Here is a 12,027-nt window from a genome sequence, read left to right on the forward strand (position 1 = left end):
GAATGGTCGCTGCTCTGTCACTGTGGAGTTTCTGCTCAATGTGAAGTGCATTGTTCTGTTTGACCATGACTACCGCTCGGGCTGAGTCAGTTTGGCTCTGTGGTTTGATCCTGAAATATGAGGAAGAAAAAAGCCATTGATCGGAAACTTCCTCTGTCTGGGTAAAATGTGAAGAAGACTGGAGGTGAACAGCTGTGATCGAAACATGCCAGAAGTCCCACATTTTCTCTGTCTCGGTTTCCACGCTGTGTGTGACTCTCATTCATTGTGTAACTCCCACTCTGTTTTATTCTCTCACACACAAACACTCGTGGGGGTCATTGCCACATCGGGCTGGTAAACAAGAGGAGGTCAGCCGGTTAAACATTAACTCTTTTTTTCTTCTCATGGCTGCAAAAACAATTGATGTAATTTTCTAAAACCTATCATGTAAGCTCAATAATCAAACATGTACTTTAATGTGGCTGAAAAGTTTAGCAGTGGTGTAAATTTAGTCATTTTCTTCCTCCTCCCTTAGTATTTTTCACCGTCATTGTTCTGTAGCACAAATAAATTAAGTAACACCTCCTTCTGACAACAGCTGGTAAATATTTTCAAATGAGATTGAAGGTAAGAAAAAAGTGCTTTAATGGATCTAAATTATGTTTTTAATTCAGGAAACAGATAAAAACAAGGTCCAATGCTCAAAAAATATTGGTTACAGTACGTAAGATAGTTTATTCCAAATGTTTAGTCCAAAATGGGGTACAAAAATGACCTCAAACACACCGCCTCTGTTACAGTGATAACAAGCTCCACATCTGTATGTGCCCTTTGATTTAGGACAATGGTTCTCAACTAGAGGGTTGGGATGTAAAAATGGGTCGTTGAGCTGTTTTAAAGAGGTCTGGAAAAAAAGAAAGCAGCAAAAAGTGTCCTTACATTTTATTTCACTCTTCCAAAGATGGTAGAGGATTGGAGACAAATGCTGAGAATAAAGTTAAATTCTGTTTTGAGATTAAAACCAAAATGACAAGAAAAAAGTAGAAATGAGAATGAAGTCAAACTTACTATAACAAACAGTGCACCTTAGACACTGTGTTTATGAGCTAAAAGAACAAACCTCTTTGTTGTTAAATCCACTTCTGAATGACAGTTTTACATGGTAATCGCGACAGTCAAGATTTGTTGTTATTGTCTGAAATACTTAAAAATTAACATGAGGGACATATGTTTGTACTTTATTCTTGACTTTCTTCTTTGACATCTCTCAACGCTCCACTTTATTCTTGACTTTTTAACTTCATTCTGAACATTTTCACGTTATTCTTGACATTTTGGCTTCATTCTTGACATTTCAACTTTATTATTGATGTTTTGACATAACTGTCAAATTTTCCACTTTATTCTTGGCGTTACGACTTTATTCCTGCCATGTCGACTTTATTCTTGGCATTTCAACTTAATTATTGGCATTTTGACTTTATTCTTGACGTTCTGACTTTATTATTGACGTTTCAACTTGATTCTTGGCATTTTGACATCACTCTTGATGTTTAGACTTTATTATTGAAGTTTCGACTTTATTCTCGACGTTCCAACTTGATTCCTGGCTTTTCAACTTTATTATTGACGTTTCAACTTTATTCTTGGCTTTTTAATGTCGCTCTCGATGTTTCAACTTTACTCTTGACATTTTGACATCATTTGACATTTTGACTTTATTCTTGATGTTTTGACATCATTCTTAACATTTTGACTTTTTATTGACTTTTCAATTATTTTCTTGACGTTTTGACATCATTTTTGACTTTTCAACATTATTCTTGCCATTTCGACATCATTCTCGATGTTTAGACAATTATTGAAGTTTTGACTTTTTCTTGGCGTTTCGACTATACTATTTAAGTTTCGACTTTATTCTTGATGTTTTGACATATGTTTTTGAAATGTTTTGACTCTATTCTTGCCATTAAGACATCATTCTCGACGTTTAGACTTCACCACTGAATTTTCGACTTTATTCTTGGCATTTTGACTAAATCACTGAATTTTCGACTTTATTCTTGGCATTTCAACTTTATTATTGATGTTTCAACTTTATTATTAACGTCTGGACATCATTGTCAATGTGTAGACTATTTTCTTGATGTTTTGACATCATTCTCGACGTTTCGAATTTATTCTTGATGTTTTGACATTGTTCTTGAAGTTTTGACTTCATTCTCGATGTTTCGACTATACTTGACGTTTCGACTCTATTCTGGAAGTTTGGACTACATTCTGGATGTCTTGACATTATACGTGATGACTAAATTTAATGCTCAATATTTAGTCTTAATTCTTGACATTTAACTTTATTCTTGAAGTGTCCAGCGTAAATTTTTCCCATCACTTGTGGCCCTAATCCTCTTCCCTAGATAAAGGCTAAATCTAGCTTTTTCTCTTAAATTTTTAGTTTATCTCCTTTTCTCGAGTTGCTTGTCCCATGGTGAGTTACAAGGTATAAGGTATTTTTCCTAGAAGTCCTCAAAAAATACAAAAATATAAATATTATTGCAAGAAAATAGAGTGAAAAGTATGCATGCATATCCTTTAAGGGCTCCTGTAATAATGTGCTTTATAAGGTCCAGAGGACAACATTTCATGCAGAGAGTACTGCATTTATCTAATATGCAATAAATTGCTTCTTGTGATAAGTCTTGGGTAAAAAAGTCAAAATTTCTAATACTTTGAGACTTTTCACAGTACCACTAGAATTAAACAAATCAGTATCGCTTATCTTTAGGTGAAATTGCACTGAATGTACAAGTTATAAAGAAACAGATATACAGTTGTGTTTTTAATCCAAAGCTGCCATGAGTGAAGAGACAGGACGAGATCAGTAATGACAGAAAAAGCTAGAAACACGCCGACACCTCTGCACAAACATGAAGGAAGATTCAGTTTTGTTGTTTTATTAATACTTGAGACATGCACTGGTACAGGGAACCAAGTGGTAGGGCAGGTAGGTGGCTTCTGACCAAACTGGCATCTTTAATTCTGTTTATTCATGTGCTCTGTCCCTTTAAAATAAACAAATGAACCAAACAGCAGGATGTTCCAGCTTTTTCTGATCATATGTTTAATGTCACAGGCTGCACTGCTATACTGGGTGGAAAAGAAGATTCTAGAGATTTGCCGTTCTGCTCTGGATCCTTTGTTAAGTTTTCTTCTATTCGAGGAGGTGGCTTTATTCAAAGCCTGATCAAGAACTGGGCTTTTCTGCATTCTATCTGAATTGCACAAATAAGTTGGCAACCTTTGGAAAAGTGAGAGGAACTATATCTTAATCACAAAAATACACTTGAAACAAGGTTTCCTAAATTGTGCAAACCTATTGGCAACATTTAAGAGAGTGGGGGCAACTTGAAAGGAGTAAGGGTTACCTAAATTGTGCAAAGACGTTGAAAGGGAAAACGGGAAAGTGACTGGAATTGACAAGGAAAATAATTGCAAAAAATGGCAACATTTTGGAAAGTAGAACTAATAGATGGGGGTTACCTGGATTGCAGAAAAATGTTGGCAACACTCCATAAAATAGGCGTCTGAAATGTTGTGAAAGGTCTCCCTTGCTCTGTCCACTTCTGTAAATGTTGCCAATGTATTTGTGCAATTTTAACAGTGCTCTCTCTCTCGGTTCAAAATATGATCATCACGTTTCTATACTTCCATGAAAATACAAGGGAAACAAGGTTCCCTAAAATGTGCAAACCTATTGGCAACACTTTATAAAAGTGAGTGCAACTTGCAAAGAGTGATGGTTTCCTAAATTGTGCAAAGATGTTGACAATAATGGAAAAGTGACTGGAATTCACAAGGAGCATAATTTTTCAAAATTGCTAAAAGGAAAAGAAAAAAAAGGCAACATTTTGGAAAAGAACAACTAATGGGTGAGGATTATCTGGATTGCAGAAAATGTTGGCAACTCTTCGTAAAGTAGGCATCTGAAATGGTTTCAACAGGTCTCCCTCACTCTGTCCCCTTATGCAAATGTTGCCAATGTATTTGTGCAATTTTAACAGCGCTCTGATTGGTTCAAAATGGGACTGAAGATCATCACATTTCCACAAATATACTCTGGAAACAATGTTTCCTAAATTGTGCAAGCATATTGGCAACATTTAAGGAAGTGGGTGCAACTTACAAGGAGTGGATTTCTTAAATTGTGCAAAGACTTTGACAACATACGGGAAAGTGACTGGAATTGGCAAGGGAAATTTTTTTTAAAATGGCAACATTTTGGAAAAGTAGAACTTATAGATGGGGGTTTCCTGGATTGCAGTAAAACGTTGGCAACACTCCATAAAGTGGGCATCTGAAATTGTGGTAAAAGGTCTCCCTTGCTCTGTCCACTTTTGCAAATGTTGCCAATGTATTTGTGCAATTTTAACAGTGCTCTCTCTCTCTTGGTTCAAAATGTAACTCAAGATCATCACATTTCTATTCTTCCATAAAAATACACGGGAAACAAAGTTTACTAAATTGTGCAAACCTATTGGCAACACATTAGAAAGTGGGTGCAACTTGCAAACAGTGAGTGTTTCCTAAATTATGCAAGCTGTGACAACATATGGGAAAGTGAGTGAAGTTAACATGGAGCATAAGTTTTCAAAATTGCAAAAAGAAAAAGAAAAAAATGGCAACATTTTGGAAAAGTAGAACTAATAAGTGAGGGTTATCTGGATTGCAGGCAGAGCAGGTCTCCCTTGCTCTGCCCCCTATGCAAATGTTGCCAATGTATTCATGCAATTTTAAAAGCGCTCTGATTGGTTCAAAATGGGACTGAAGATCATCACATTTCCACAAAAATACACTGGAAACAATGTTACCTAAATTGTGCAAATATATTTGCAACATTAAAGAAAGTGGGGGCAACTACCAAGAAGAGGGTTTCTTCATTGGGCAAAGACGTTGACAACATACGGGAAAGTTAGTGGAACTGACAAGGAGCATAAGTTATCAAAATTGCAAAAAGAAAGAAAAATGGCAACATTTTGGAAAAGCAGAACTAATGAGTGATGATTTTCTGGGTTGCAGGAAAATGTTGGCAACACTCTGTAAAGTGTGCATCTGAAAATGTAGATATCATTAGTTTTTGTACTTTTTTTGACACGGATCATTAAAATACAGCAGATTTGATGATTTTGAAACACATGTTTTGATGTTTTTGCACAATTTTGACCATAAGCAGGAGTTTTCATGCATTTTTTGATATGTAGAAATTAAATTTGCTTCACATTAGGTGTGTAGGACCTCTGTTTTTGTTGCCACACTGCCAAACAGATTTTTATATTGTTTGATTTCTACTTGAATCCCACCAAAATTATTAATTCTGGTACTGGGACAATAAAAATATTATAAGTCAGCTTTAAAACACAAATACACCCCCTATCTCTTCCTATTTTGGCCCCTGCCAACTAGAATATGCTGTCCCCCATTACACAGATTTAGTTTCACTTTCCCCTCGTGCACGCAGAAAAGTTCCCAAACAAAACGACATCACCCTGGGCACCGCTGCACAAATAGGTCACAGCTTTTCCGGCGCGTATTACGCAGAGAAATAAAGTTTGCTTTAAGTTGCCATGCCTGTGCCAAATAATTGGCACAAAAAGGATCATTAGGAAAAAAAAAAGGGGGCCCGTTCGCTTCTGCGTGCAACGACTCCTGCACGGAACACACATCTGTCTCCTGAGGGGGAGATATCAGTGGAGCATTTCTGTTTGAATATTTATCTCTAATAGAAGTGTGGTCGCACGGCACGGCTGCAGAACGCTTGGAATAATTGTAGAACTTCGTGTAAATGCCGATTATTCCTGTGCGTAATTAAGTTAAAAGGAGGGATGCTGCAGCTCTCACAGTGAAGGTCTGCTGATATTTAATGCGGATTAAAGCACGAGAAATGCTGCTTTAGATTTGTGTGACCTCATTTGAAAGAAGAGGAACGCAATTCTGCGCGTTTATTTCCTTTTTTTAACTGAACGGTTTTGGTGAATTGGCCCGCGCTCGTGCATTCCTCTGCACCAATATTCCCCGCAGCATCTGCATGTCCACTTTAACTCTTTCAGGCTGCAACCAAACTGCCTCAAAAATCCCGTGCAAAGGCAGCTTAACTTTCCTCTCTTTTCCCCTCACACACTTCCATCAACAGTTCTCGTTGTACTTTAATTCTAAAACGCACACTTCCCCTTCTACTGTAGCCAAATGAACATTTTCAAACAATTAAAGTTAACCTCCTTGTGTCATCCACTGCCATAAAATCCCCCCTGATCATCTGTTGAGTGCGTAATTTGCACACACGATGCGTCATAACGCGGACAAGTCTGTGGAACATTTCTGCCTTTTTTTTCCTACTCATTACACAAAGCGGGGAATCAGAGTCATTAATGAGACTTCACAGTGAAGGAACGTGTGTTTCTAGTGTGTATTACAATGCAGAAAAATCCGTGCACCACGCTTTTACAATTGTGGTAAATTATTCCATAAATGTGGCAAAGGCTTGCGATATTTTTACGCAATAAAATATAAATCTCTGAAGGATTTATGCCTGGATTATGAGGCACAAAAAGGCCTCAGCTTGTAGGTTTTAAAACAGGCTTCAACATGGAGAGACTGTTCAGCTTATTCATGCAAACAGAGTTTATTTTCATCTTTAAAATCCGGCTGGAAACAGAGAATGTCAGATCCAAAAGTGTGCTCAAATTGTCAGCGAGCAAAACAGTAAATTCTTAACACATCCTGGTGGTTTCTCGCCTCTTAAGAGCGCGTAAAAGTCCCCAGATTTATCATTATTTCTGTCATTTTTTGCGCGTTTTGTTTGTTGTTTAATTGGCATGGTTTCTGCATTTTTACGCACGAGTGTTTCCAATTACGCACACGGAATTAAGGCACAAAAGGTGATTGATTTTAGAGCTTTAATATAGAGGAACGAGAAGAAGCACAAACAATTTAATCCTCATTTATTAAGAGAACAAAAACGATGAATATGTAGAAGAAGTAAGATAGTTAAAGCATGCAAACTGAGGGATAAATAATTTGTTTTATTGAGTCAAAAATTTAAGGATGAAATCAAGTGTTTTGTTTCTTTAAATTGTGGATATATTTGACTCAAAATGTGTGCTAAATAACCCCAAAAATGGGGTGATAATGACGCTAAATCTCGGCCTGAAATTCAGTTTGCAGCTCCTCCGCTAATGACACAAACCAGAGTGGATTTTACCCTCCGCTTCCTCCTCTCTGCTCTCTCTCCCTCTCCGCTCTGCTCGCGCTCTTTTCGGGGGAGCTCCTTATAAATCAAATCCCCGGCGTTGAGCTCCTTCTTCCTTATTGGTCAGGTGGAGCCGTTACCTCATGACGCAGCCGTCTTCACGTATCCTTCACGCGCGTCTCTTCTTGTTTCTTATTGAGAGTCTTGCCGTCGGTCGGAGGCAGAAAAAGCGGAGATTGTCCGTGCGCTCCGTACTCAACACTTCCCATCCCGGGAGGAGAGCGGCGCACAAGAGCAGACTCTCTCTCTCTTTCACTCTCTCTCTCTCTCTCTCCCTCGCACACTTTCTCTCTGTCTGTCTCCGCCGTACACACACACACACAAGGACGCCCGCGCGCGCGCACGCTCCGTATACGTCTCCACTTCGCGGGAGTAAATTACGGCATTGATCTTAACGCCGAGTGCGGATCTGTTTCTTTCTTGTGTTGGCGCTTTCTTCCACGGTGACACTTGGAGAAACGTGAGTATTAGCACCTATTATTTATAACCTTTATTGTTGTTGTCACTCGTGGGCTTTTATAGGCTGTGCATGTGTGGGGAGGGTGTGATTGTGTTCGCTGGAACTTTACTCCACGGTCTTTGATCGTCTCGTACTGATCGCTGAGTTGGATTTTGGAGTTTTTGGAGAGTTTATGCGCAAAGATACCGGACTATTTCTGTTTGTTAGCGGCAAAAATGAGCGAAGGAAAGTCTGACTGAGGATACACGAAGGTTTGATTGACTTTTAAAAGCTGTGCTTTTGCTCTTTGCATCGTATTTTACGCACTTGGGGCTGCTACGCTTTTTAATGACGACATTTTCAGTCGTGTTTCTTCTATCTTCTCACGAACTTTAAATCCAAGGACTTTAGATTAAAGAAAGCCCCCCTTCTTCCAGGTCTTCTCTGGCTTTGTTTCCTTTCATCTGCTTTTAAAAAAGCGCACAAAAATGGCACTCCACTTTAAGAAAACGCACAAACCAAAGAGTTAAATGTGGAAATGTGCGCAGTGTGTGTTGTCTTGGTGACTTTTGTGCCATTAAATCAAACATCTCTCCATACGTGTCGTCTCTAACTCCGTGCGTAAAAGTATCTCCTGTCAGAGCGCACGAAGCTGTCATTACAAACAGCTGATTTGGCTCCTCTTAGAGATGCAGAAAGAAAGTTGTGCAACTGAAAAAATATTGTGCAAAACCGGCTCCACACTAAAGCAGAATAAAGGTGTTAAATTGCTTAAAAGGAAGTTTAGGGCATGCTGATTTATTCCAACTGTAAGTATTGAATTCTCTAGTTGCATGCCTTCAAATGGAAACATGTTGCACTGAAGTTACTTCCCTTTTCAGTTCTCAGTTGTAGTGAAATTTCAGCCCTATTCCTGATCTTCAACTCATGTATCCGTTTAAAAACACACCCAAAACACACTCTCACATCTTCTTTCACTGCTCACCTTACTCAAGCACAAATGTTTTTCACTTTATATCCAACTGCACTGCTCTGTAAATTTAAATTCTGGCACGATAATGTCCAAAAAGATCAGACAGAAGGCTTCTTTTTCCCCTGGTGACCTGTGTGTCCAAGCTCTTTGGACCTCAACCTGTTTGCCTCTTTGTATGTGTGGGTGCTCCCAATAATGCAAACAGAGTAATGTGTGTATGCATGTACCGTATGTGTGAGTGTGTATCTGGGTCACTGCCCGAGTGTTTGTTTTTTTTTTTCTGACCCTTCTACGCTGCATCTCGTTTGATTCAGTCCGAGAAAGTGAGATTTAAGAGCTCGGCCGAACTGCTGCTTTAATTTGTGAAATATTTCCATAGTCTTGACCCTGAAATCACTTGCAAAGCAGATGCAAACATGGGGAACGCTGCCTGTACGCACATGTGTGAGGGCTTGAGTGCAAACAGATCCTCACCTCCAGTCATTTGCAATCTAAAATTGGCCTGGGCTTATTTTTGATGATGCTTTTCATGCATGCATTTGAGTTATTTTTGTACTTGTGTATTGGAATTTACAACTAAAATGTCGACAAAAGAGCGACTTAACCTTTTTGCTTTCTTTGCCGCTACCACAGGTGTCTCCACACTTATGGTAAAACACACAAAATGGATCTGTTTGCAAGAAAAAGACACCTAACCTCAACTGTGCAGAGCATGGAAAACCTGTTAAAATCCCTGGTTTGGCATTGATTGAAATCTAACTTTTCGTTTCTTATGAAATCCTCAATTACTTTTAGAATTGCAACACCAAAAACACACTAGTATGAAATAAAAATGAAATAAAAAGCAGCATTTTTGCCTTCAGAGTTGAGTGAAATCCCTCAGACAATCAAAGAGAAAGCCGGCTATTCTTCTCAACTCGGCACAAGACGCAGAAATCAAGGTTACCCCACGGGGGACGAGGAGGAAGTGGGAGATTATTTTGGTTATAACGCGCAGGTGTTAACTGCTTGGTGGGAATATCTCCTTGAACTATTTCAAGAGTGGGTTTCAATGCTCCCTGTGGTTTCCTTGTCTTTCGGTTCAAGAGAGGCACGATGAGTTATTGTGTGATTTTGGCTCTGAGTAAGAGGTGGTCAGAAATATGAGTGCTAGTTGACTTTTAATCTTGAAATTTCTACTCATAATTTGAACAGATACCAAGAAAATCCTCATTATTACTTTAAGTCTTTTAGCTGTGATTTTGTAGAATCAACACTCATTTTAATGATGCTTTATTTTGAAATTGAAGAGTTGGAAAACAAAGCTATGTCAGCCTATTGATCAACGTCTAATTTTCAGAATAAAGTCACGTTAAAGGTTGCATTAATTCGTCCTTTTTTGTCTTCACTCTCATCTAGGTGACTCCTCTCGTACTGAATGTCTGTAAGGACCCCTTGTCATGTCCGTTTAGCTCCCCTGCGTGATGCCTGATCATGACAGCACCACCCTCCTAACCAGACAGACCAAACGCAGACGTGTCGACATCGGGGTGAAAAGGACCGTGGGTAGCGCGATATTCGGCCGCGCCAGGGAGACCCTGCTCGACAGCATGAACCAATCGCACGCCATGGACCAGGACGGAGACTGCTCGCTGGTTGGTCACGGCCACGGGGGCGCCAGTGTCGACGGAGAGAAGTCCAACGTTTTGAGGAAGTTGCTCAAGAGGGCCAACTCGTACGAAGACGCCATTATGCCTTTCCCCGGCGCCACCATCATCTCTCAGCTGCTGAAGAGTAATATCGGGAAGAATGGGGGAAGTGACTCTGGCTTCCAGGTAAAAACAATAGAGTTTAACTTCAGTTCTCCTCAATTGTTTGATTAAACTGTTCATTCCAGTGATATTTTGGCTGGTATTATGAATTTAGTCTTAAGATTACAAAAACTTTAAGTTTTGGTCACATTTCAGTCTTTAAAGTTTGATTGAAGTCCATGAAAACTCAAAAAAAGTCCAGTTTAGTCAATAAAAGTCCTTACTTTTAAGCCTTTACTTTTAGCCAAATCAATTCATTTCTTTGATCTAATTCTACCAGCCATATTCTAAATAATTATACACATAAAAAGCTCAAATTAATGCAATATAAACACCTTAATTACTTCTAATTATACTGAAGAAATAAGGATATATCCCAGGTCATCTACCTGATCTAAAACACATTTGGAACATCCAACAGTCCAGGACTAACTTTGCTCTTCTTGGCCAAAACGAAACTTACTCTTCTCAGGGTTTTTATCACCAAACATCTTTTTCTTAGCTATGAAGAAAAGGTAATCGACAAGCATTCTTAGTCATCGATTTAGTTGACTAAATTAACACTGGTGATGAAGTCTTCTTTTCCTCCATCACAGGGAAGTGGAGCTCTGTCCAGTGGCGGCTCTGAGATCCAGGCCGAAGACGCTTGTAGCAACTCCTCTCACGACCGGGACAGCCCCTCCGACTGCCTCTCCCCAGGCCCTCCTCTTCCTCCTCCACCTTCCTCCTCCTCCTTCGGGCGTCCCCCTCCTGCGTCCGCCCTCAACTCCCACGCTCCATCTCAGCAGCCCCTCTCCCTCTCCTCCTTCGACTTGGACCGGCTCTCCGACGAGCACCTCCGTGCCAAGCGTGCCCGCGTGGAGAACATCATCCGCGGCATGAGCCACTCGCCGCTGGTGCGGCCCAACGCCGGCGACCACAGCCAGGAGAGCAACCGGGAGAACGAGAACAGCAGCAACAACAGCAGCAGCAGCAACGACCACAGAGGAGACGGGAACGGCCACAACCCCGGCGGCCATAACCACAGCCGGAGCGACGGGCCTTCATCGCTGCTGAGCTCTCCGGGTTCGCGGGGCGGCGTGGTTGGCGTTGGCGAGGTTTATAGGGAGAATAAGAGGAAGCAGCGTCTGCCGCAGCAGCAGCACAGCTTTACTCAGCTGGTGTGTTCAAGGCAGGAGCAGAGGCAGGAGGAAAGACGGCAACTTAAACTGCAACTGGAAGACATGCAGGTTGGTAACAGATGCATGAAGAACCCGCAAGTTCAAGGACTGTTGTCAACTTTTCAAAGTCAAATGATTCAACATACAGATCTCTGGTAATCGATGTAGGGATGGAGATCTTTAGTTTTTCCTTTCTTTAGCAACCCAAGTTCTTATCGATACCACTACCGATACTTTTATATTGTTATGAGACTATCATACTCAAGTAAAAGTAAAGTTCCTTTGCCTAAACTTTACTCAAATAGGAGTACAGACTCAGGTTTTGACCTCCATTCTGACTTGGAAGAGCTAAATTTGTAACGCTTGAGTTGACTGTTTCA

General features: G+C 40.1%; 1 protein-coding gene across 1 annotated transcript in view; it reads left to right on the top strand.

Annotated features, from left to right (window-relative positions):
* Window positions 1–7,461: 7,461 nt before the first annotated feature.
* prox1a (prospero homeobox 1a) overlaps window positions 7,462–12,027 on the top strand; it is a 60,198-nt gene continuing 55,632 nt past the window's right edge. The window contains exons 1-3 of the mRNA XM_041781897.1: window positions 7,462–7,745; window positions 10,096–10,511; window positions 11,084–11,716. Of these exons, the coding sequence (XP_041637831.1) occupies window positions 10,161–10,511; window positions 11,084–11,716 (984 nt within the window). The 5' untranslated portion in view covers window positions 7,462–7,745; window positions 10,096–10,160. The remainder of the gene's footprint in view (window positions 7,746–10,095; window positions 10,512–11,083; window positions 11,717–12,027) is intronic.

The sequence above is a fragment of the Cheilinus undulatus genome, linkage group 24 (assembly GCF_018320785.1).
Source record: "Cheilinus undulatus linkage group 24, ASM1832078v1, whole genome shotgun sequence".
NCBI classification, from domain to species: Eukaryota; Metazoa; Chordata; class Actinopteri; order Labriformes; family Labridae; genus Cheilinus; species Cheilinus undulatus.